We start from the raw sequence: 23,845 nt of genomic DNA, 5'->3' as shown, positions 1-23,845 counted from the left end.
ACCGTGCTTACAGTTCATATTCCATTTCCCTCAGTCTCAAGGACACATATCATTTCATACACCGACAACATGAAATCAATCCCAGCTAAAAGAGCAAAATACAAGAAATCGCACAACACAGCAATATTTGATCCCAGCATTCACGACTCACTTTGCGTGACAAAGGCGAAGCACAATCGCACTAGCCGTGCTAAATAAATTAAAAGCAGGGAAGGAACGAAAATGGGCATGCGAGAGGGAGAGTAGACGGATCCAGTTGAAAGATCAGAGGCCACACGGGCGTCTCGAGGGGAAACAGGGGATAAAAGCTGCCACAGGAAGATAGGAAAGAAACAGGGTATTTTACAAGACCTCACTGCAGGAGAGAAGGGGTTCAGAACAGGTAAAGTGTGAACATTTTGATCTGTGATCGCATCTTAAAGAAGCAATCCTGTGTTGGGTAGGATTTCAATAGTGGTTGACAATTCAGAGCTGGGTTCGAGGTCACAGAGAGGTCAAGCTTGGAAGACCAGTTTAGGGTTGAGAAGCCTAAATTTACTTGAATTCCTTTCCATCGGAGTCTAAATCCTGTCCATCCTATTGATTCACAACTGGATCACAATCATGTACAAGTGCAAGACCTTTTCAAGCCTTATTGGCAAATCGCATCTCCTTAAAACACACCGTCGGATTTCTTTAGCCATCTGAGCAATGCTGGTAACAAAATAAACCCCCACAAACCCTTGAGAAACAACATTATCTGTGTTCAAGATCATTGGTTTGAGTCATGCAATGCAGTGCATGTACAGTACATAAACCCTAAACGCGATGTTATTTGCTTTGAATAAAAACATCTGCCAGACCCACAAGTTGCAACAGATTCTATATTTGTGTAGATGTCACGATGGTCTAGCCCAAGCAAAAGAAAAAGGCATAAAATGGTACTTTATTTAAAAGTCAACTGAAAAGATTTTTGAATGCAAAAAAAATGTTTATCGTCAAGTTCATTTCCAGGATAAGTTAGGCAGTTCCAAGCTGTGCCTGAGGCTGTGCCTTTATTCTGGTGTGTCCCATAGACGCAGCAGCCCTCAAAGAGAGGATCTAGACAGCTTTATCTCATCAGCAGAGAGAAAAGTGTTTCTTTTATTTCAGTGTTTACGGTTTATGTGTGTTAGTTAGCTGTATTTTTAGTTTAGTTTTTATTCAAAATCTTCGTTTCCTTAGATCTTTATATAAACACCCACAATTAAGTACATTTATTTATCTAGATTGACAGATAAATACATCAACAAGGTCGATGTTAGCTATGTTCTTTGCAATCCATCGGTCTATCATCATGCAAACGTTACAAATTTACACCTGCCCTTATTTTATCAACCACAATTGTCATATGTCAAATGAACATAATGTCATGATGTGGAAAATTAAAGAAGAAGGAAATATTAAACAAAAAACAATGATCTAAACCACATTCCTAACTATTTAATTTGTTGTTATTTCCTAACTGATCACATAGTTTATGTATAAAAGCCTCCTCTTAAATATTAGATGTTATTTATTTGCAGGGAACACTGCTTAGCAAATAGAAATTTGCCATGGTCTTACACCATAATAACAGTATTATTTTCCATTACATTGTTTGTTAAACTATGATAATAGAAAGGTTAATGAATCTGCCAAAAACTATTTGCAATTTCTACTATAATATAAACTGCACACCTACAGATTTATGCACTCTTAATAAAATCTCTTAAAAAGTTCAATACAAATAATAGGCTACATGTAAATTCGAATAACCATTAGGTGTTGTCTCCATTAAGATTGTTTTCTCCAAACGATCTTATATCGTCAACAAAATGGTCTTGAAAAAACAAAAAGCAAGATAAAACGCATTCATATTAAATGATCGAAGCATGAACAGCAACACATTTCAGAAAAGCCACGAAAACTATTCCGGTTCATTATCACTCACCTCACAGATGTCTCTGTCCTTACCCAACCTGCTCTCTTCCACAGCCGACCGACCGACTGAAGGATCGGCGCTCGAGCACGCTGTTTTGAGTGCAGCATCTCTCTCCTGCCTGCCCACCTTTCTCACGTCCAGGATGCTGCGTTGTGGTACTCTAGCCTTCACTCTGTAAACACCGCTGCCCCCTGCAGGCCACAGCGATGAACTGCAAGCAGAACACCACACTGCGTAACGCATCCGTCACCAGCCGGCTGTTGTCATGGCAACATAGAAAACCAAGTAATATTATGGAGTCCTACTAAACTGTTAGTGATTTGGTTTACTTTACATTAACTGTAAATAGTTTAATAAAGTACTAATTACAAATAAATATGCAAAAAAGTGCAAAAATACAAATTCCAAAATGCATTTATTATTTACAGCTACACAATAAAACAATAGACAGTAATTAACAGTAAAGACAGGCTACAGGCTAAACCAGTCCGGAGGAGAACTGTTATGTACACCGGATGCACCACATTCTGGTCCAAAATAAGCACACAAACTGACAAATCTTTTGAGTTTGCAGTTTTTCATTCACATTAATGCTCATTGAAATCAGAGGCACATGGCTCCTCAATTGCATACCACACATGTGCATTTAATTTTCACTACGCATAAATTGTCATGTCTTGTATAGTGTTCTACTAAAAATATGTACGTAGTACTTTATACAGTATAAGTATAATGAATTCATATGACATATTTCATTTCTTTATTTTAATTGATTATATATTTTATTGGAAATTGTATTATTTATGCACATTTATTTACGTAACTCTGTTGAATGTGCAGGTGCATAGCCATAAAGTTACTGTAGCTTTGTGTATGTAATTACAAGGTTTTGAGAGTTCAAACGAACCACATGAACATGGTTCACCATCTCTACACAAAGATTCAGCAACATAATCACACATAAAAACAAAACATTTTAATCTATTTAAGTCCATGTAACCAAAACATGACCTACACATCTGAACGTACACTTTTTTGCTTTCAGCATAACCCAGAGTATTATTTTGCTATTTACAAATCATTTACTGCATGGAATAAAAACACAATAAAACAGACAAGAATATTCATTGTGAAGAATCATGACTTTCAGATTGAGGCATTGAGCATACACAAGTGTGCAGCCTTACGTGTCGATATGAATTCAAGAAGTACTGTTTATTTGAACCTTTAAAATAGTCCTAAATAACCCTGAGATCAGATTGGTTGATGACATGTTTTATGGCAATTATACGGATGAAAAGGGATCCTTGACTGGTTAGGACAGATGCCAACCATGCTGGTGGGAATATAGGAAATCTTGTGTATCTTCCGTTCTTCAGATCTTCACTTGGTATTACTTACATATATATATACAAGTTCACCTGCATGCTAAAATCAATTCTGATATTTCTAAATAAGCATCTAATCATTCCCATGATAAATGCCTAACCCTATTTAGTCAAATCTTTACACTTCATACACTATATGGACAAACGTATTGGGACGCCTCATTCTAATGAACAAGTTTGACTACGTTAGTCATTTCCATGAGCATAATCCTTGAGCAATGGAAACAAAATCCTTTAATATGATATTGTATATATGATATCATATTAAAGGATTATGATTTATTTATCATAATCCTTTAATATGATAAATAAATGTATGCATAGCATACATTTATTTTTAGTTGGAATTGCTGGAATAGATAAACAAGTTTATCAGAAGGGGGCGTCCCAATAACTTTGTGTATACTAGCGTATCTTCACCTTTATGTATATATGTGGACACAATATGTGCAAACACATTAAATGACTAAAACACTTCCTCTGCAGACTACATTTGCAACAAACACACAGTAGCCAGCACTGTGACACAATTTACTACAATTGCAATTTTCTCCCCCACCACCAGGTGGCCTTTCAACCTAAAGGTCTGGTGTGGGTAAACCGGTAAAACCTACCAATTCTGGATTAGGGCAGTTCAAGCCAGTAGAGGTTTCTAATGTAAAAGGGCCTCAGAGACGCAACACAGTTCTACACATGAAGCATAAACACAAAGCGTAAACACAAAGCGTGATTTCAATCCATTTTTTTTCTTCCTTTTTCATGGTTCACATTTATAAACCCTCAAAGACTGATATCGCGCATTTTGCTTCAATAAGACAAAAGGCACAAGTTCGCTAGAAGCGGCTATTAAACTAAAACACTGTTTGATTGCTCGACATATATTCATTTCAAAACCCTTTGTAGTGAAAATACTGTTTCTAACCACCCGGTGCCCCTTAACAGAGCCCCTCAGACTCCATCACCAGAAGGTTACTTCAGCCATAGAGCTCCAGATCCTTGTGCTTTCATGAGAAGTTCTAGTAAATAACGTAACACTGCTGCACGCACTTAAAGATCTCCATCCTCATCCAGCCTCGATTCGTGTCCATTACAGAGAAAAGCTTCCTTCTCTGGGGTCACAGAGTCCCTGTTTAGACTGCAGGTGGGTTTGTACACATCAAGTTCCTCCTCAATACTGGAATGGGCCAGCGCGGCTTCATTGCTGTGCCAGATTCCATACCCAAAGTAGATTATAAATCCTGAGGAGAACAGAGGGATAATGGAACAAATCATTGACCGCGTACGTGCCAGTGTTCGTTTGTACGCTCATTCATGACTCTCAAATCACCGAACAGTTGTAATCTTCACAAGTAACTCGTGTTTGTTATTACTGTAAATTAGGTCGGTTTCTGTGCTTTACCTATAGACATCCAGATGGCGAATCTGATCCAGGTGCCTCTGTCTAGCTGCATCATAAGGTACACGTTTACAAACATGCTGACCACTGGGATAAAAGGAAGCAAAGGAACCTGTCAAAAAGAAAGGTAAAAAATATTAATAGCTGGTATTTTTCACCGTAGAGACATTTCTCAAACTATCTTCTTTTGTGTTCCACAGAAAGAGTCATGCATACATTTTGAATGACGTGAGGGTGAATAAATGATGAAAGAAATTTAAGTTTTGGGTGAAATATCCTTTAAGGGGTACATGTGATGCTGGCCTAGAATTTAGTTTAAACAAGGTATCTTAGGAGGCAGCCTATTTATGATGTCATACGATGTATAGGTAGTTCTCTAGATTTTATACCTATTGTTTGGCAGTCTTTTGTTATGTTATTAAACAACATCAGATTAAGGCCTGTGGGTTTGAAATGAAACAAACTCTTAATTTACGCTTGTTTATTATCATTTATTATTATTATGATTTAATGGGGGTCTCTACATCCTGGTATTTTGTTAGAGGTCAAGTTACAAGCGTTAACGCCGGGGGTCTAACCTTAAAAGACAGCTTGGTTTTACTCTCCGGTTGTCTCCAGATGATAAACGTAAGACTGAGACACAGACTGAACAGCACAGCAAGAGAGACTATATTCCACACTACAGCCCCTCCCAGAACAGCTAACATGCTGAAGGTAAGAATCAGAACACCTGGAAAAAAACAGAAAACATGAACAACATCTACCCTGGATATACCAATATTTAGCAAGTGATTCTGTGAATATAATTTTTTTTCATTCTATTTCCTTAAATTAAAATCCTAATCACCAACATAAATCAATTTAATACCAAATGATGCACATGCATCTTTGGTGCACATATTACATTTATAAACGTGACTCGTCACCAGAATCTAAAACAAGAGTTTTTTAGCCAGATCACAGTGTTTCATACCAAGGAGACTCGCACAGACTTTAACCGTGAAGCCGGACAGGTTGGATGGTTCTGTGGCGTCTGGGAACATCAAGTTTCTGAAGCTGAAACGCTCCTCTATGCCGGGTAAAATCCCTAAACTAGGTGTACTTATGGACTCGCTCATCTCCATCTCGTCCTGTGTGTTCGCTACATGATACATCTGACCGAAATGCTCCGGCTGGTACCTGCACAACAAAATGATTTCAATGGTCATGTTGGAAATGGGCAATTTAAATGCATTCGTTTCAAGGCACTGTATGCTTTTGAAAGAAAGTTATTGTAAATGCCGACCTGAGAACCAGAACGCAGGCGGCAACCAGCGTGTAGGCCAGAAGTGTTCCTATAGACATCAGATCAACCAAGTCCTTTAGATCAAAGAGGAAAGCCATGATAGCTGCATGGGACCAGAAAAGAAACTATAGTAACGGACGTCTATTCTTAGGAGGGAACATTTCATACTGGACTATTGACAATGACTAATTTAGGAATCTGAGCTATTTGTTTCCGTACAGAAATAACCTATTTTAATGCAGAACCATTTAGACCAACATGACTCATATTACTCTCTCATTATATCTATAACATATAACTTGTAAACAACTACATAAATGTTCTTACATTTTGTGCCTCCCTTTCTTCTTTGATCATTTTCCTTTTTACATACCTTTTTATGTATTAAACATAAAGTGAATATTAAATTATATATGATCATAATAAAAATATATATCTATTAATAATTGAATAATATACATTTTTATTAATTAATGAATAACAATTGAAGAGTTTATTTGCAAAAACAGATTACTATATTATCTCAATAAAGATAAACATATTCAATTTAATTAATTAAACTGCTGTTGAGTGTTTTGATAAACAAAATACAGCAGTAAAACAAACAAAAAAAAACATAACATGAAAAACCAGTTTTTCCAAATAAACTGTTAAATTAAATTGACTAATATTAAAATTTATTAATCATATTTATGTTTTAATGCCTACTGCTGTAAAATAAAAAAATAGTTCAGACACTTTTATATAATAATTATTAAACTAATGAAGTACATATTAGGAATGAAGTACATAACAGTAGAAACATGAGTATTATATTCTTACAATATAATTTAGTATACAGTATAAAGTATATACAATATATAGTATAATCCTTAGTTTAGTTAGTAAAAAACTACTTAAAACCCATCTCTTCTGTGAATGCTTGACAGACAAATGAGAACCAATTTTAAATCAATATAAAATATTTTGTTGAAACTAGTAACTTGGTATTAACACCTATTTCTATTATTGCTCTTGTATGACATATTGCTTTATTGCTCCCTGAACGCTCTATAAGTCGCTTTGGATAAAAGCGTCTGCTAAATGTAAATGTCGTTTGGCCTCCAGAGGTGGACAGATAAATTGTATTAAAGGTTAATCTTTAGCTCACTATTTTTTGTCAAGCTATAATCTTAACAAGTTATAAAAGCAAAAGTAGTTACATTTTAAATACGCGTAAAGCAGATATGGATGATACATTCAGAAACTACAGTATATACAATTACAATGTAAATATCCTTACACAAGAAAATTCTGTACACACTGACTTAAGTATGAAAATACTGACGAATATCATGTTGCACAACAAAGCAAATAATTCCAACACAAGAAACTCTGCCTTACAAGTTTTATTCCAGGAAACTACTGGAATTACTATGAAAAGAAGAAAAACAAACTTCTCCATGTTTGTCTTATAAACAATTAGTTTTCAACCTCCTCCCTTTACATATGTACAGGCTGATGTTTCAAACAGCAACAAGGAGGTGAACCTTTCATTTTCACATCCATAAAAAACGTTTCCCTCGCCCTCTCCTCTTACCCGACATGACCCCGGCGGATAGGGTGGACACGATGGGCGTCTTCCTCTCGCTCACCCGTGCCAGAAATGAGAAGAGCAGACCGTCCCGGGCCATGGCAAAGATTATGCGTGGGAGGGGGAACATGGACCCCAAAAGACTAGTCATGGAATGATGGTTGCGCAAGGCAACAAAGAAAGGAAGAGAGCAAACAAGAAAATAGATATGAACACATAAACCAGCTGGACAGTTGCCGGAGACTGTGTCAAAGGCAGAAAGGGATCATTCCAGTTTAATAACGAAGAAATTGGTTACACAAATCCCATCGTAGCTGAAGAGGGCTAGTCGTGGCACCCGGCCCGGGGCAGACAAGCTCGGCGTGGCATAAACGCGGTTGTTGCATGCACGTCAATACAGAAGCATGCTGCAGGGGGGCGGATGCACTTTACCGGAATGGCGACGTCAGTATATTAGTAGCGATAATATTCGTTCTCACCTGCAAGAAAGCCTGCTGTTACAGTGGCGTGTAGAGGTGTTTTGGTTCTCTCGCTGATTCCAGCCATGTATTTGAAGAGCAGGCCATCGGTAGCCATTGCCCAGAGGACACGTGGCATGGGGAACATGGCGCCAAGCAAGCTGCCACGAAAGGTGAAAAACAAACCATGCCATGCAAAAAATAGACAAGATTGCATTCACACGCTGCTGGGGTGTTATAATGAAAGGCTTGATAACATTCGGATTATAGAGCTCTTCAATTCAAAATATCTGATTGAAACATCTAATGGGTTTTAGAAAAGTAGTTGGACATTTATGAGTCAAATAGGGCCTGCAGTTGAATTCCCTGGTTCAAAACCCATTAGGAGTTTCCAGACCCTTCAGGTTAATCTTCACTTCAATTGACGTCATGAATGAACAGCTCTATATGGTTAAAGGCACTCGTACACATGCCACAAACCTTGCATTTATCAGGAGTTTCATTATATCAGCAGGAAATAAGGATTTGTAGAAACGCACATTGATTTTCGATTTGCAAGAGCATATGGTGTTAGTTCACCGGCAAATGAAAATTTGCTATTCCTTTACTACCCTTAGATCATCCAAGATGTAGGGAACATTGTAATCTAAATCTGTTTAACTTGAGAAACAAAGATTTTTAGGCAAAATGGGAATTCATAAAATGCAAATAACAAATGTTGCCCTGTTGCCCATAAAGACATATTTTGTTCTCGTTAAAGGTCCAATGTGTATTCTCTGGAGTATCTATTGACAGAAATGCAGGTGTATAAACCATAAGATAATGAAGCGATGTGCTTTTATTATCTTAGAAAGAGCTATTTATATCTACTACATACACCGGGGGTCCCTTACATGGAATTCGTCATCTTGTTTCAACAGTAGCCCTAAACAGATAGCAAAAATGTGACGACATCTTAGTCCTGTGCCAGCCAGTGCTCTGAAAGGGAGGAGTGAGGGATGGAGTGAGCCGTTGGTGGACACCTCACCACTAGATGTCGCTACATTTTATACGCTGGACCATTAAGCAAATTCATTTATGGTAAAAATCTTTACTGCTCTACTGAAGAAATAACATGGCCTAAATCTTGGATGCTTAGAGGATGAGTAAATGAACAGCTATTTAACATTTTCTGGTGAACCGATGCTTAAGAATCAATCTCTTGGCACTGTGAAAGATTGTGAAATTATGATTTTAAAGGTGAAGGGTGTAATTTTTGTAGCATTGGCCTTATCGAACAGATTTGCAAAAAATATGATTGTTTTCAAGCAGGTTTCCCACACCACCCCCCTGTGTCTTAGAAGCTGACCTCTTAAATACATACTGCACAGAAATGGCAAGATCTTTCTCGATCGCGTAAACTTTCATCAGCGGGTGATGCGCAAGTTTTAGGAGTCAGTCCTTCCAGTCAACATGGAATTTGTGTTGCAACACAAAGCAGGTTGCTACAATGAGTAGAAACTCAAATGGACAGTTCATCCAAAAATACAAATTCAGCACTTACTCAGTCTTATGTCATTTAAAACATGTATTTGACTCTCACTGCTGTAGAACACAAAAGAAGATATTTTGAGAAATGTCTAAGTACTTTTGTGTCCATACAATGGAAGTCAATGGGGTAAATGTTATAGAAACTCTTAAAAAAGATTGTCTTTTGTGATCTTCATAAAGTCATACAAGTTTGGAATGACATGAGGGGGAATATTTGATAAAAGCTTGTTCATTTTTTAAGCAACAAAACGTAATATCCACATGCCAACAATTTTAGTTTAAAAGAAGCTTCAAATTGAATTATAATTTACATTTCTAAATGTCAGAAGTCTTGCTTTGTGAGCCTTACCTATGAAAAGCTGTGTATTAAAGTGTAAAAGAAGAACATGTCTTAACTTAAAAAATGACACACTTCACCTTTAAACAGATAACAATTTAGTTAAAACGAATGAAAACCAAAGAGAAGAATGCCACCACGTCTGTTACAATTCTGCAAGTACTAAAGTTTTATTAGTATGTAACAAAATTGAAACATTGTTGAAAGGAGAAGATCATGCCCGAAAACACTGTCTATTGGTTATTAGTTATTAGTATTTCAATGCATTTGACATAAAACACAGTAAACAGATATTAGCTGCTGCATATCTAGGTTGTGCCTTTGTGCGGTTTCATCAGACGCATGCGCCTGGCCCAAAGTTAACTTCCTTTTATTTCATATATATTAAGATTAATAAAAAAATTTATTGTTTAGGATTTTTAAAAATACAATTTGTTTAATGGGTCGTGTAAGTCACATTTAAGTTTAGCCATGCTTATCCCAAAATAATACTTTTAACTTACCAGCTAATGTTATTTACTTGTTATTTCTATTTCTCGTCATCAGCAATAATCTCTTCTACATGGACTTTGCAGATGTGTACCTGAAGTTAAGTTTGGGCCAAAAAAGCATGCATGCGCAGTAACGTTGGTTTATGTTGTTGCTTTGAAACCGTCAATAGCAATAGTGACTTTTACAACTTAATGACTCTTATGGTAAAAAGTATCTGCCGTGGGGCCTTATCTCCACTCATGGCTTTAACTGAGAAACAAGATTCATACTTCAGCACACCAAACTTCCCTGTATATTTTTAGCATGGGGCTCATATGAACAGATAAATATACACACACACACACACAAACCTTCACAAACACTGGGTCCAGTCCCAGACTGTACTCTGATGACCTCTGTGGGGTTGCTAAGGTTCGTTCAGCAAAACCGAACGATCGAGTTAAAGACAAATTCCTAAAGGTTGTGCTATCAATGACTGAGCTCAAACTGTAACCAGCCGTGTGGGTAATAGCATATGTTCCTTTCAAGGAATGTTTCATGTTTCATGTCCAAAATAATTAACCCTGCACCACAGGGAAAGTCCAGGAGTGGATTTGCTCGGGACTGGACCATGGTGCTTGTAAATAAATATAAGTTACAGCCCTGACTTACAGGACTGGTGCTTACCTGGTGGAAAGGGCACAGAGAGAGCCTACCGCCACAGCGTAAGTGGCTCCCTCCCATCCGACATACTTAAAGGCCGCAGGCAGGGGGCTGTTTTTATCCAGCATGTAGTACGGCATCATCATGGTGAGGGCAGCAGACACTCCAAAATACGCCACAAAGCAGATGAGAAGGGAGGCGACGATTCCGATAGGAATGGCACGCTGAGGGTTTTTCACCTCCTCACCTGTAAAATGGATTATCATTTTATTATGTAGACATATTACTATTTATTAGACGCATATTGTGTTGGGTGACAGGACTCAATTGGAAAGAATGTGATAAAAATAGTTTGCAGGGAGGAAGAAAAACAGCGTGACCATGTGACAACCCGTACGGATACATCTTTAACCAGGTCTTTTTTTTTTTAAGAGAAAATTTTTGTTACAAGAAACTAGTTTAACTCTTTAAATTATTGACAAGAAATCTTAATTTTAGAAGACAAGGGACTTAAAAGACAAGGGACTTAATTTTGTTGCATCATATCAAATTACATGGATAATCAATATTGTGCAAAATTAAAAATTGAAGAATTGGTTATCGGCGATCTATATAAATAAGATATGTACCAAGCAATGTATTTATATACAGCCACAGGAATAAAGGCATTCCAGAGAAATGTTAATTAATTCTGCATTTCTACATGTATTTCGTCCAGTGTTTTATCTAAAATTAGGGAGAAATATTGTCGAAACAAATTGAAACAATATATAATTTTACCTAAACACTATAAGCAGTACATTAAGAAAACCTGAACATAATTTCTAACTGAAAAGATATGACATGACTAGAATTACCTAACGCATTCTAAACTACACGTCAGCATTGTTTAACATCAAATATACATTTTAAGTTCATCACATGTCCTGAATGTGAAAGTTGTAGTTGCAGTACGCGTGAATGTGATTTGACCTTGAGGAGCAATGAGGGTAAAACAGAGGTATAGTGTGTTCCTGCCAGCAGTGCCAGTGAAAGCACAGTCAGACATGTGTGTAAACTAACATCTCTGATCGGCATGTATAAGAGGGGGGTTTCTGGGAGAGACTTATTCTTTCTCGACATTCACAACAGCTAGAGGGAGAGAGAGATGTGCCCGGACAAACCCTGCAACATTCCAACCAATCACATGCGAGGAAAAGCAGGGGAGTGACACGCCATGAAAGGCATGTTGTAGACTGAATGTCCATGCAACGAATCCAGTTGTAAACACTCTAAACAACCTTGATCAAATGTGACATTGACGCAAATGCAGGTTAAATAATAGTTTTACTGTCGGGCTAGTTTTGTACCCTGTCACTTGTTAGACAACCTTTAATGAAATTTAACATCATTACTAATGCTTGTGGTCATGCATCATATATTTGACCTTGCTGCAAAGATAGTTTCCTTATAAAGAGTGACGTATTTTAAAGATAAGACGTTCAAAATGTTTTTAGTTACCTGTGGTGGCGATGCAGTCGAAGCCCACAAAGGCGTAAAAGCAGGTAGCCGCCCCTGACAAGACCCCTGTGAAGCCAAAAGGCATAAAACCTCCCTCTCCAAGAATCTCTTCTGATAACACGGGCCCTGTGGAACTATTCAACAGAGATTTTTATAAAGCAACTATATAAGGAAAGTTATATTATTTATGCAACATTACTTTTTGCAGTTCTCTTTGGTGTTGCTAATGTTTTTAAATGTATGAAAGGCTTTTTTTATTTACAGTATCTACGTCTTGATGTCTCATTGTAATACAAAACATTGCCCGAATCTCTCTGGGCCTGCCCATTTTTTGCCTTTTACTTATAAACCTTGAGAATTCTCATTTCCAAGATCAATTTCCAGAAATGTAACTCACTTAAGACTGGAATTGGTTCCATTACGAATCTCATCAGGGTTCAGTCTCCAGTTCTTCAGCGTTCCTTTGACCAGTCCAGATATCACCATAAAAAGCAGTACCAGAACGTTGATGCAGGTGAACACTTTATTGACCATGGCCGACTCCTTAACTCCGAAGGCCAGCAGGCCTACAGCAAACAAAATGTAGTTCAAAACACTACGGAGCAAACGTCAACACAAATGACTGCTAAATTTTTACACCTTTTGTCTCTTTCAGAATAAGTACGTCATGATCAATTGTTTGTACACAATATTGCATGAAACTATATGAATATATAAACTATATGCTTTAGAAATGAATTGTATTATTTTTTGCATTTTGGCTGTCTTCTACAGGTGTGATCAATAGAGATCAAACTTTCCAAAGTTCATAGAAAAATGAAATATAACTAGGGTTAAATCTCCAGGGGTTTGTAGCACAGAATTTGTTTTATAAGATGCTTTACCTGTCAAAGTGAGGATGATCAAAACAGCAAACATATCTGGGTACTCGGCCAGAAGGCCTGGGGCGTTCATGCTCATGTACTGACGGCAGAAACTCTCAATATGTTTTCCAATCAGCTCATCAAATGTGGCACTCCAAGCACGGGCGACACTTGAGGTACCTGAAACCATTTGAAAGATTGTACCATTGCGTAAAAGTTGACACTATATATAAACTTAACATAAACTCCTCAGTGTGTTATCTTACCTATAACATATGAAAGTATCAGGTTCCAGCCAGTTATAAACGCCCATAATTCCCCCACGGTGACGTAGCTGTACAGATACGCTGAGCCTGTTTTGGGCACTCTCGCCCCAAACTCTGCATAGCACAGGCCAGCAAGCACCGATGCAAGAGCTGCGATGAGAAACGACAGAACGATAGCCGGTCCGGCATTTTCTCGAGCGACTGCTCCGGCGAGGACGTACACCCCGGCCCCCAGGGTGCTGCCCACGCCGAGGGCCACCAGATCAAAAGTGTTCAGACATCGAGAAAGCCTTGATTCTTCTGAGTTGCAATTCACAACCTTCACTCTCAGCAGCTGCTTGCCCAAACTCAGAAGTTTCTTTAAAACCATTGTCGGCTTGATATGACGCGAGGCTGTTTTGTGCACCTATTTTTCTTCTGTGCTTTTCTCAGTCAATTTCTATCCCTCGCACACACCAATGTGGAGGGTTCACACTGTTCACAATGTTGGCTGGAAATGTAGTTCGTCTGAAAGAGGAAGACAAGGTTAGGGTTTTTAGGAAAGACATGACAGTTTGTAAGTTGCGGATGAAATGAAAATTAAAGGAATAGTTCAAACCAAAATGTAAATTCTGTTTTCACATTTGTTCTGCTTTTCAGTGTTTTTGGAGCTCGACAACCCCTAGTCACATTTTACTGTCAGAATAAGAATATAAAAATAAAAAAGCCAAATATGTTTGAAGGTATATGAGAGTCTATTTACTATAATCAAATTTCCTGGTCATGAACAAAAGTCTTACTACTAAGAACATTGCAAAATGATTGTGTAACATTTAAAATAACACTGAAATAATGTCCAAACATCTGTCAGATAAGACATTTATTGAGCCTTTATTTGTAATTTATTCACAAAAGTCCTTTCAACGGATGAATCTGCACACTATACCAGTCATATGGCAAGGCATTTTCCTCTAGACAGGTTATGTGTTAAGGCATGTCAAAAATGTTTCCTTCAGCTTTACGACACAAAACACCATATTTGTAGAGAGGATGAGAGTTACCCGGTAGAACTGAAAATAGAGAGAGCACTGATTTACTGAGTCTAAGGATAAAACAATCCATGAGAAAACAGGACTGTATTCTAAACCTCAACCGAAACACTCTTGAATGAAAACCACATTGCGATTCCCAAAGGACAAGACTGAAAACAGTCCTTGTTCTCTAATGTACGTACAAATGGGCGGCAGTATCCAACAACTTCCCTGTCATGAATCAGTCTCCAGTTCTCTTTTAAAACACTGCAAGCTTTTCCCAACTGTTGAGCAACAGAAATCCATAAAGTGTGACTGGTGGCAGAGTTGGAGAGGCCCACTCGGGAGGCCAATCTATCATGCTCACACACACACACACACACACACACAAACTGACGTGTTGCGTAATCCAGAGCAAAACCCGAAAGGCAAAAATACATGCAGTGGGGTACATGCACACGGGATGATGCCGTACTTCCGCTAGAATCTCAGCCAGCTAGGTCACTTCCTCTCTCATTGCACTAAGGGGATTTTTCACAAAGTAATAGTAAGAGTAATGGTAAAAGTAAGAAAACGTAACAATTTCGGCAAACCGACAGCAGTACGGGTGAGCATTGTTAAGTGCGTCTATTAAGTGCAAGATTGCACTTTGCATTTTTTCATATTTGTTAATGTACCCTGAACGGATAGCCTGAAGTGCTTCTCCTTTTTGGACGTCGACGTATGAATTTGAATCTGAATGTTCCCCATTGCTATAGAATGAGAGGGTGTGGTGTTCGCAGGCTGTGGGAGAACGGCGTATATTCAAAGGCTCCAAGTTGTTACACTGGTAATAATAAATCTTTCTAAGAGTGAAGCAACTAATATTATTGCCTATTGAGATTGTACTGCAGATACTATGTAGCACATTCTGGATTCATTTTAGAACATCAAAAATACATTTGAAGAATATGTGACGAGTAAATATTAGTGTTTGGTGTAATGGATTACATAATTCAGCGTTAAGAAAAAAAGTTTGTGTTCAAATGAGTTAAATACGTAGGAAACCAGTTCATTTTATTTCAGTTCACTAATGAAAATATGTTTAAAATAAAAGGACAGTTACTGAAGTTGTAAAGATTTCACTTCTGTTATCCTTGTTCATATGACTTAAGAAATACATATGAAATACATATTTTCGTTAGAAAATGTATTGTAGCTTAACAATTATGACTAGCGTGTTCGTCTAGAAGCTACTCTTCTGCACACTGTGTGGAAGCACATAAATTAAGTTCTTGCTGTAATTCATGGCCCAGTTTACTTTCCCAGTTCCCCTCTAAACAGCACAGGGAACGCACTTCCTGCCATGCCACACTTAAATGGAAAGTTCCACAGACGAGGAGGTGACGACCTTTTCTTCTTCTCCCATGGTGCTAAGGGGGCTATCGGATGTCTTAGATCTCAAACATGGATCACACAATGCAAACACATATGGAAGCAAGTTCACAGAGTCACACGAGCAGCGCTGCACGTTCAACTGTTGACATCTAAATCACACAAGAATGGCATGAGGGCCTCACTGGAACAAACCTGTTGCTGAAACTGTAAACACATGCTTTTCTCATAATTCCCAACACATACATAAAGAAAGCATGTTCAAAGGAAATTAGTAGACAGCAAGTTATAAAGACCTTATAAAAGTATATGTATATCTGAATCTTTTGCGACTGGTTTGACCTCATTTCGAAAAATATTTTCCATGCATTTTCTCAGTTATTATGAGGTCATTAAATTAAAGCTGCATGTGTACTAACTACACAAAAATGATCGTGAGTTCCCACACAAGCTGACAAAATGACTTTCTGTATTCCTGGAAAGTCACTTTGCGTGAAAATGTCTACATAATGCCGTAACATCTTGCCTGCAAGGGTCTTTTGTGAGATGATGTGTATTATCAAGAGATGATTTATAGAGATTACTATATGTAGTGAGGTAGGCGGGACGAGAGCCAGGAATCGAGGCATGAGTGATAAGGAGCGTCAGCTGTACGCGCACCGGTCTCGTATCACGGAGGAGATCGGGAGCATAAGAAGACGAGCGACAGGACCGTCAGTGAGAGAGGACCGGGCCTGGCTTTTAGTTGTGGTTTGTGTGTGTTGCCGGCATTCGACCGTGAGGGGGCTGCCGGCTGTCTATTTAAGTTTTTATTTATTAATTAAAAGTTGTTTTATGTTCGCCGGTTCCCGCCTCCTTCCTTCCTTTCATTGAACTTGTTACACTATCTTTGAAAAAAAAGGATTCATTAAATAATTTGAATTAAAACGTAAATCAAGTCGCATACAAGTTAAATGTGGTACCAAAGGGATTCTTCTTACCTGGAAAAGTCTGGTAACTTCTGAAATGATTCCCATCTTTGATTCATTTCCAAAGGTTAATCAAAGTCATACGTAATCTAACCACAAGCTCGCCAGTTGGACCTCATTCAGATATCCCAGCATTCTGTGAATTCTGGTTAGTGAGCTGGTCTGAACCGCTCTACTGGAGTGACGCAAGACGTGTTGAGAGGTCTCTCTTCCATGATGCGGTACACGGCAAGACCACAAATGGTTTTAACATTCACATGTGATGGAGAAATGATTGCTAAATCACAGTTTCAAGTAAATTCCGTTAACTACTCTTTCAGAACAACAACTCAATAATATAACTAAGTTGAAAGTGAAACATTGCAGAAAATAATAAATATAGTGAACTATTTTAAAAGATCACCAAATTATCTGAACTACAGCCATTTCCATCAGATTTTATTTCTCATATGCAACTTCATGTACAAAGTTAACTATCAAATTATGAAAAAACTAAAGATACTCCTCAGATGTGAAAGTGAACATAAATAAATTTTCCTCTCTGAGGACATCACTCAAGTGCCAGCCAGGTATGTACTCATGTTTGACGTGGAAAAATCACATCTAAATAAATCCCAATAGCTTCTGCCAATATGGTTGAGCAAGGTTAGGGTTGGCATCATCTTCGCAATCCAGCTCGTTCAGGCACGCTGGCTTTCACGAGTGAGGTGACCATAGACACGCACATGCCGTGTATCTGTCTAAATTAAGCAGGTGGGCAGAGTGGGGGTGTGGTCGGTGGCGCCAATAGTTGCACAGCTTTCTGTTATGCTTATGGTACCGACGAGTAAAGATTAAGCTCAGGGACGCTTGCCTAGATGAGAACTTTCAGCTCAGAGGTTTCTTTCTTAGCTCATGAGATTTGATGGAGTTCTCAGTTATGTTTCATTTAAGCATCAGCATAGTCTCAGATGTTTCTAAATTGCTTAGGAGAATTACAAAAATGTAAACAAATAATACAATACTTTAGTATATAGAGCTGTAAAATGAATGTAGATTACGCAATTTTGGTGTGGGTAGATTTGATGAGAAATCATATTGAAATCTTCTACAATATAGACTTTTGATTTCAGACTTTGTAAAGTTAACTTATTTTGCGGCATTGTTGAGATATCTTTTGAAACTCCAATGGAGATGTATGTGAGATTACTGGGTCTCTTTCTCAGAAGAAATGTATGAACACAAAAGAAGATATTTTGGGGAATGTTGGAAACCAAAAAACATTGGCCCCATTGACTTCCATTGTATGAAAACAAAATCACCGAGACATATCTTCTTTTGTGTTTCCAAGAAGAAAGACATTTTGAATGACATGAGGGTAAATAAATGATGACAAAATGTTTATTTTGGGTGAGCAAAAATTTCCATCTGCTGTCCATTAAATCTCTTGTGAGAAACAATTTAGATATTAAATTGATCTCAGTCTCATCTGTGGTTTTACTTTCTTATCCCTATATTTTCCCTTTAATAAACAGTTCATTACTGCAATGAAATTATACCAGCATGTGAACTGTGAAATATTACACCAGAGAAACTGAACCTACACTATCAATACAGATTCTGACATCACAGCGTTTAGTGTATCATAACTGCATGACAAGATGCTTCCAGAAACAGTGTTTGAATAGAAAATCAGATCAAGGACTCTATCCAGAAAGAAAATGGACACGTTTTGTTGACGTGTTTTTGCCAAAGTCTGTTCAACTGCAGCACGTTTACAGTGGGTACAATGTACCTGGCGGTTTTAAGGCGGTGTTCTTCGCCCATAAACTTGTGACTGCTGACCGTTTTTGGAACATGTTAGAATGTGACAAACATTCATGGATTATGGTATTAGGAAGAAATGTAAAAAACTTACTTAAGACGTGTGAGGCCAGTTGCTGGTGTGACAATACCCCCACTGTCAGACCTCTATTGGTACAACTGTAAACAAGATGGCAAAAACAAGTTACGAACAAAACCACAAGCATGCCAAGGTGTCACAAGCTTTTGCGAGAAACAACAACTCCTATAGATTGTTTTTCTTAGAATTTCGTGATTTTTGGTCAAACTTAAACACTGGCTATTTATGTTAGGGGTTTAAAGATATATCATGGCATGATATAAGCCTATGCATCACAGATTTTATTACTATGAAATCAGTTTAAAGTTCTTTAAAATCCCAATGGTTAACCCATCACATAATATTCAATTTTTCACTGCTTTAAGAAGTTCAATGTTAGGATTTAGTTTAGTACTTTAGGTGTAGTCTTCGAGTTAAAATTCCGTTTCATGTTTCAGTTTCCTTTTAACATTTTCATTTTTCAAAATATTGCGATTTTAATTGTTGTGTATCATTAACATTCTAACATTAAATCGTGAGACGAGTTTATTGTTACCCCTTTTATAACTGTACTCCTTTACACTTTTACAGAATACAGATCTATCCTTTACTGGAAAACAGACCAAAAATATTGATGACTCATCTTTAACCACACAGATATGTATTCAAACACTATAGAAACCTTCCACCCCCAATGTGATCTAAACAGATTTACTATTGGCTATTCAGTCAAACAGCCAGCCCAAACCTACATTTTTAATAGGAAATGTCAACACAGGATTCCATGACCAGGATTTACATTGACATTACAAAGTTTTGCTATTGTAAACAAAGACGTAAAACAATACACTCAATGCATACATCAATAATTGCCTCAAACCAGATTGGTTTAAATCTATTTTCTTCTTGACAATTCAGAAAGGACAGCACACAGGACAGACGGGTTTTAGCAGTCTATTGTCGGAATAGAGCCAGTTTAACACCTGTGGAATGGCCATTGACCTTCCCAAAAACACAAACTCCCCACAGTGTAAATCCAAACGTAAAATAACTTTCTGTTTGGATTGACACTAATCCTGGACTGTGCATATTGTGATTTTCACAATAAATCCATGTACAGAGAGAGTAATATGACTGACATTTTTCTTGGCTCATCTATCAGCTTTGCTCAATTAGCAAAAATCAAAAAGGAGTTCAAGTAAGTAATAGTTTATAAGCATTAATAATGGATTATAAACCTTGTGATGGATCTTAATAAATCACACAGCAGATGATAGTTACCCAAACTGGCCTTCACTGCCAGGCAGCCATTTATTTCCATTAATATATACCTACACTGAAAATAAATCTGAAAACAATAGGACACAGTATACTGTATTGATATGAAGGAATTTTCTGTATTCATTTTTACAGTTGGTTAACTGCATTGCATTAACGGAAATGTCCGTGAAATGAAGGAAAATGTACTGGTGATTTTCTGCCGGATTATTCTGTAAAAAAATGTTTTAAGGAATTAAGGAAAATTACTTTATGTAAATAGATTTAAATGTATAATAAGAATTGAAATATCTGAACAGCATGCCATATGTGATCCCACTGGGGTAACCGTATAAAGCCTTGTAAACCTGCCGGCCCAGGAATCAAACTTGCAACCTTTGAGTTTTAAATCTACCTCTCAAACCCTATATTTGACCCAATGCATCAAATAAAGATTTTTTTATTTTTTAAAGGTCCGGAGCAGGTTATCTTCAGAGAGTATGTTGCTATGGTTACATACATACCCTGAAACTTATCTCCATTTTTGGAACCGAACGTTGAGGTTATCAGCTAATTTACAGTTACCCGGGTATGTCACATAACCAGTTTTCTGGAATATCCCCATGGTGTTCAACAGTTCAGGCTTGAAACCGTTAAGCTATCACTTATAAACAATGGAGGTTTATTTAAGCTATAGTTGGGTTGTCACTTATTATATGTGACACATTTTATACATTGGGGTCAAACATCCATGCATATGGCTCAATTTTATCATTTTGAGGCAAGTCAAGAATCACAATAAAAGGTAAATAACAAAAACACATCTTTCTATTTTAAACACCCTATGGTTTCGCCCAATGAACAATGCATATTTGTGCATACCAATATGCTTCTACAGTGCGAGACTTATGTGATTATTTTGGGGTTTGATGTAAACAAATCTAAAACTGGTGGTAAGTTGGTTAACCACAGAAACCACCATCAAATAAAGGACAATCGCAAGGTCTGTACAGGACTATAATAATATTATTACATGGACCAGCAAGGAGGGGTAGGATGCATTAACAAACACACACCCACATACAAAATAATTTTAGCACGGGAGGCGGATTTAGATTGAGATCTAAATCAGATGGCAAACGCACAACATAACAACATAAACCATCCAGGATCATCAGACCTGTTCTGTATGACACAAGCAACTGCGATCAACACGAAACAACGTGTGTCCGTCAAAAAGGTTCATCCAAAAACAGTTAAATCGATGAATCCTACAAGCAGGATTAACCAAAACAATCTCGAGCATTAAAGTGCCCTTCGTTTCAAAACCCACCCGGTCTAAAGAAGGGACAGCTCACATACATTTACAGGAGAAAGACGCCCCGACTGGCCCCATTCAACAGAAAAGGATTCCTGGTGGTAAAGCACCTGCATTGTTTATATATAAATACACTTTATAATATAACTTGCGTTCCAGAAAAGACGGTCAGTGTTGATGGAACAGGGCTTTGTTTTGCAATGAACGATCGAGGAATTTCATTTACATATACAGTCTCTTTTACTTTATCAATTAAGATACAAAACTAAGACACATCTAATATAAATTACATAACAGGCTTCAGTCTTGCCTGAAAATCTTTCACTATTTTGAGCGCTGGTAATAAAAGTCTTTAACAAGTCTCTACAGCTCTTATGACATGAAGTCTCTTTTAGATCACTAGCCTAGATAACGTTACTAGGAGAGAGAGGGACTCTGGCTTATTTATAAATACATTTACCTGATGAATGCCTGTAAAAAAAACCTAAAAGCTTAAGCAACAAGCAGTTAATATACAAAGTACATAGTTGTGTGTATAATTAAATACATATTTTAATAATATTAGATGCAAACAAACATAGCACGTAGTATTAATACGACATACAGTAGTATATAAATGCACTGTCTATACAGCCATGCAAAAGAGGACAGAGAGTACTCATAACACACTCAAAAGTGGTCAAAACACACGCCCGTAACGCCCGCGCCAGAGCTCAACGCGACCCGACGCACTGAAATCGCGCCTCTCGCGACTCTTAACGTCATAAACAAACCCTAAAATCGTTTTAAACACTTGAAAAGCAACTCTACGCTATTTAATTCCGCGATCACAACAAATCCGGAGGAGACCCCGTGCGCCCCGTCCTCGTTTTCCTGCCCCGTTAACCGAGCACATGTGCCGCCTGCTCGCTCGCGCTTTAAAAAGACAAACAAGCGTTTGCGTTTTTATCCAAAGTGCATTGGATATTTACGGTTCACTAGTTTGCGCGATCCTAGAATCGAACCGGGACCTTTAAGTTGCTATCGCACAATAGAAAAACAATGCACTTAGGTTTAAAACAAAGCTTCGACAAGAGTTGATGTTGGTCTTACCTTTCAGCTGATGGCTGCGAGCGGGATGCAGTAGATCCAGTGATACTCTTACTGTAGGAAAACTTCCTCAGATAGATGCGTGCAGCGACTGACGCTTTCGGGAGGTTGTGGGCTGAATCTCCTGACAGGTGTTGTGTGTGCGGTCATGTGTGATGTGTAGGTGCGTGGATCGGGTTTCAGTCAAGTCTGTAATGCTCCGCCTGACTTTCAGACTTCAGATTTGAGGTTACACGATTGACAAAGTGAGAGTGGACTACAAATCTGCATCGCACAACACATGGAATATGACAATAAAACGTGTGAAAAGAGCAATTCGTGGATAAGAGGACCACCAGCATCCAAAATCACATTTCTTGAAGGCTTTGCTCTCTTTTTAAGAAGGACCTATGGCTTAAAACCCGTTTAGTGACACTTTACATACAAACGCCTTGCTCTCCCTTAGGATAAAATCCAGGTGGAAAATTGTTAAAGGGATAAAGTGAAAACTATGTCTTCATTTTCTCACCCTGAACACATAAGAAGACACTAAACAGTTCTGGGGTACCATTGACTTTTCTGTTTTTACGGATGTCAACAGTGCACCAGAACTGTTTAGTTTTCAAACAATCTTCCAAATATCTTTGTGTTCAGCACAACAACACAGTTTACACAGGTTTGGAACAACTTGAGTGTGTAAATGGTAATAGATGTTTCTATTTTTTCCATGAACTGTCCCTTAAACACTTTACAAGAAAGTTGTATTTGTAAACATTAGTTAATTATCTAACATGAACTGACAAAAATAATCCCTATACAGCCTTTAATAATCGTATGTTTTTTCAGCATTTACTAATGCACAGTAAAAATATGAATTGTATTGGCATCAACTAACATTAATAAAGATGAATAAATGCTGTAACCTATTGTTCGCTGTTAGATCCTATTAATGCATTATGTAAAAATGTTCACGACTAGAAAGTGTTTTATATGCAAACTGCATGTACAAATATAAGTAAATATTTACATGTGCATTTTCGGTATCATATGTGTTTGTGTATTTTACATTCAATTTGGCTTTATACCTGGAAATATACAGTGGTATCTAAAAGTCCAAGACCTCGTCCTTGTAAAAGAAACTGTTGCTTCAAAATGTTACACATTTTTTTCGTTATAAATGTTATCAGTAGAACAATTTAGTTACAATTGTTTTAGGTCACTAATCAAACAACCATGCGGTTTTAAATAGTTTACGTATCTTACTCATCAAACACGGTCCCAGATTTTTCTCAAAAAATTTAACCTAATAGGACAAAT

General features: G+C 37.5%; 1 protein-coding gene across 2 annotated transcripts; it reads right to left on the bottom strand.

Annotated features, from left to right (window-relative positions):
• Positions 1 to 2,339: 2,339 nt before the first annotated feature.
• Positions 2,340 to 22,733, bottom strand: slc7a1a (solute carrier family 7 member 1a). Of its 2 annotated transcripts, none has more exons than XM_079448566.1 (13): positions 22,553 to 22,733; positions 18,922 to 18,986; positions 13,673 to 14,179; positions 13,428 to 13,586; positions 12,941 to 13,109; positions 12,544 to 12,677; positions 11,068 to 11,290; positions 8,064 to 8,203; positions 6,012 to 6,114; positions 5,700 to 5,905; positions 5,305 to 5,456; positions 4,730 to 4,838; positions 2,340 to 4,568 (listed from the first exon to the last, which is right to left on the bottom strand). In XM_079448566.1, the coding sequence occupies exons 3-13, from the start codon at positions 14,040 to 14,042 to the stop codon at positions 4,378 to 4,380; spliced, it is 1,956 nt and encodes a 651-aa protein (XP_079304692.1). In that variant the 5' UTR covers positions 14,043 to 14,179; positions 18,922 to 18,986; positions 22,553 to 22,733; the 3' UTR covers positions 2,340 to 4,377. The 2 variants fall into 2 exon arrangements, with proteins under 2 accessions (XP_079304692.1, XP_079304693.1); XM_079448567.1 differs by lacking the exon at positions 8,064 to 8,203 and adding an exon at positions 7,591 to 7,727 and having other exon boundaries at positions 22,553 to 22,716.
• Positions 22,734 to 23,845: the final 1,112 nt, after the last annotated feature.

The sequence above is a fragment of the Barbatula barbatula genome (genome assembly GCF_947034865.1).
Source record: "Barbatula barbatula genome assembly, chromosome: 24".
NCBI lineage: Eukaryota > Metazoa > Chordata > Actinopteri > Cypriniformes > Nemacheilidae > Barbatula > Barbatula barbatula.
Note: the sequence above shows the minus strand (reverse complement) of the source record. Positions and strands in the feature narration are given on the sequence as shown.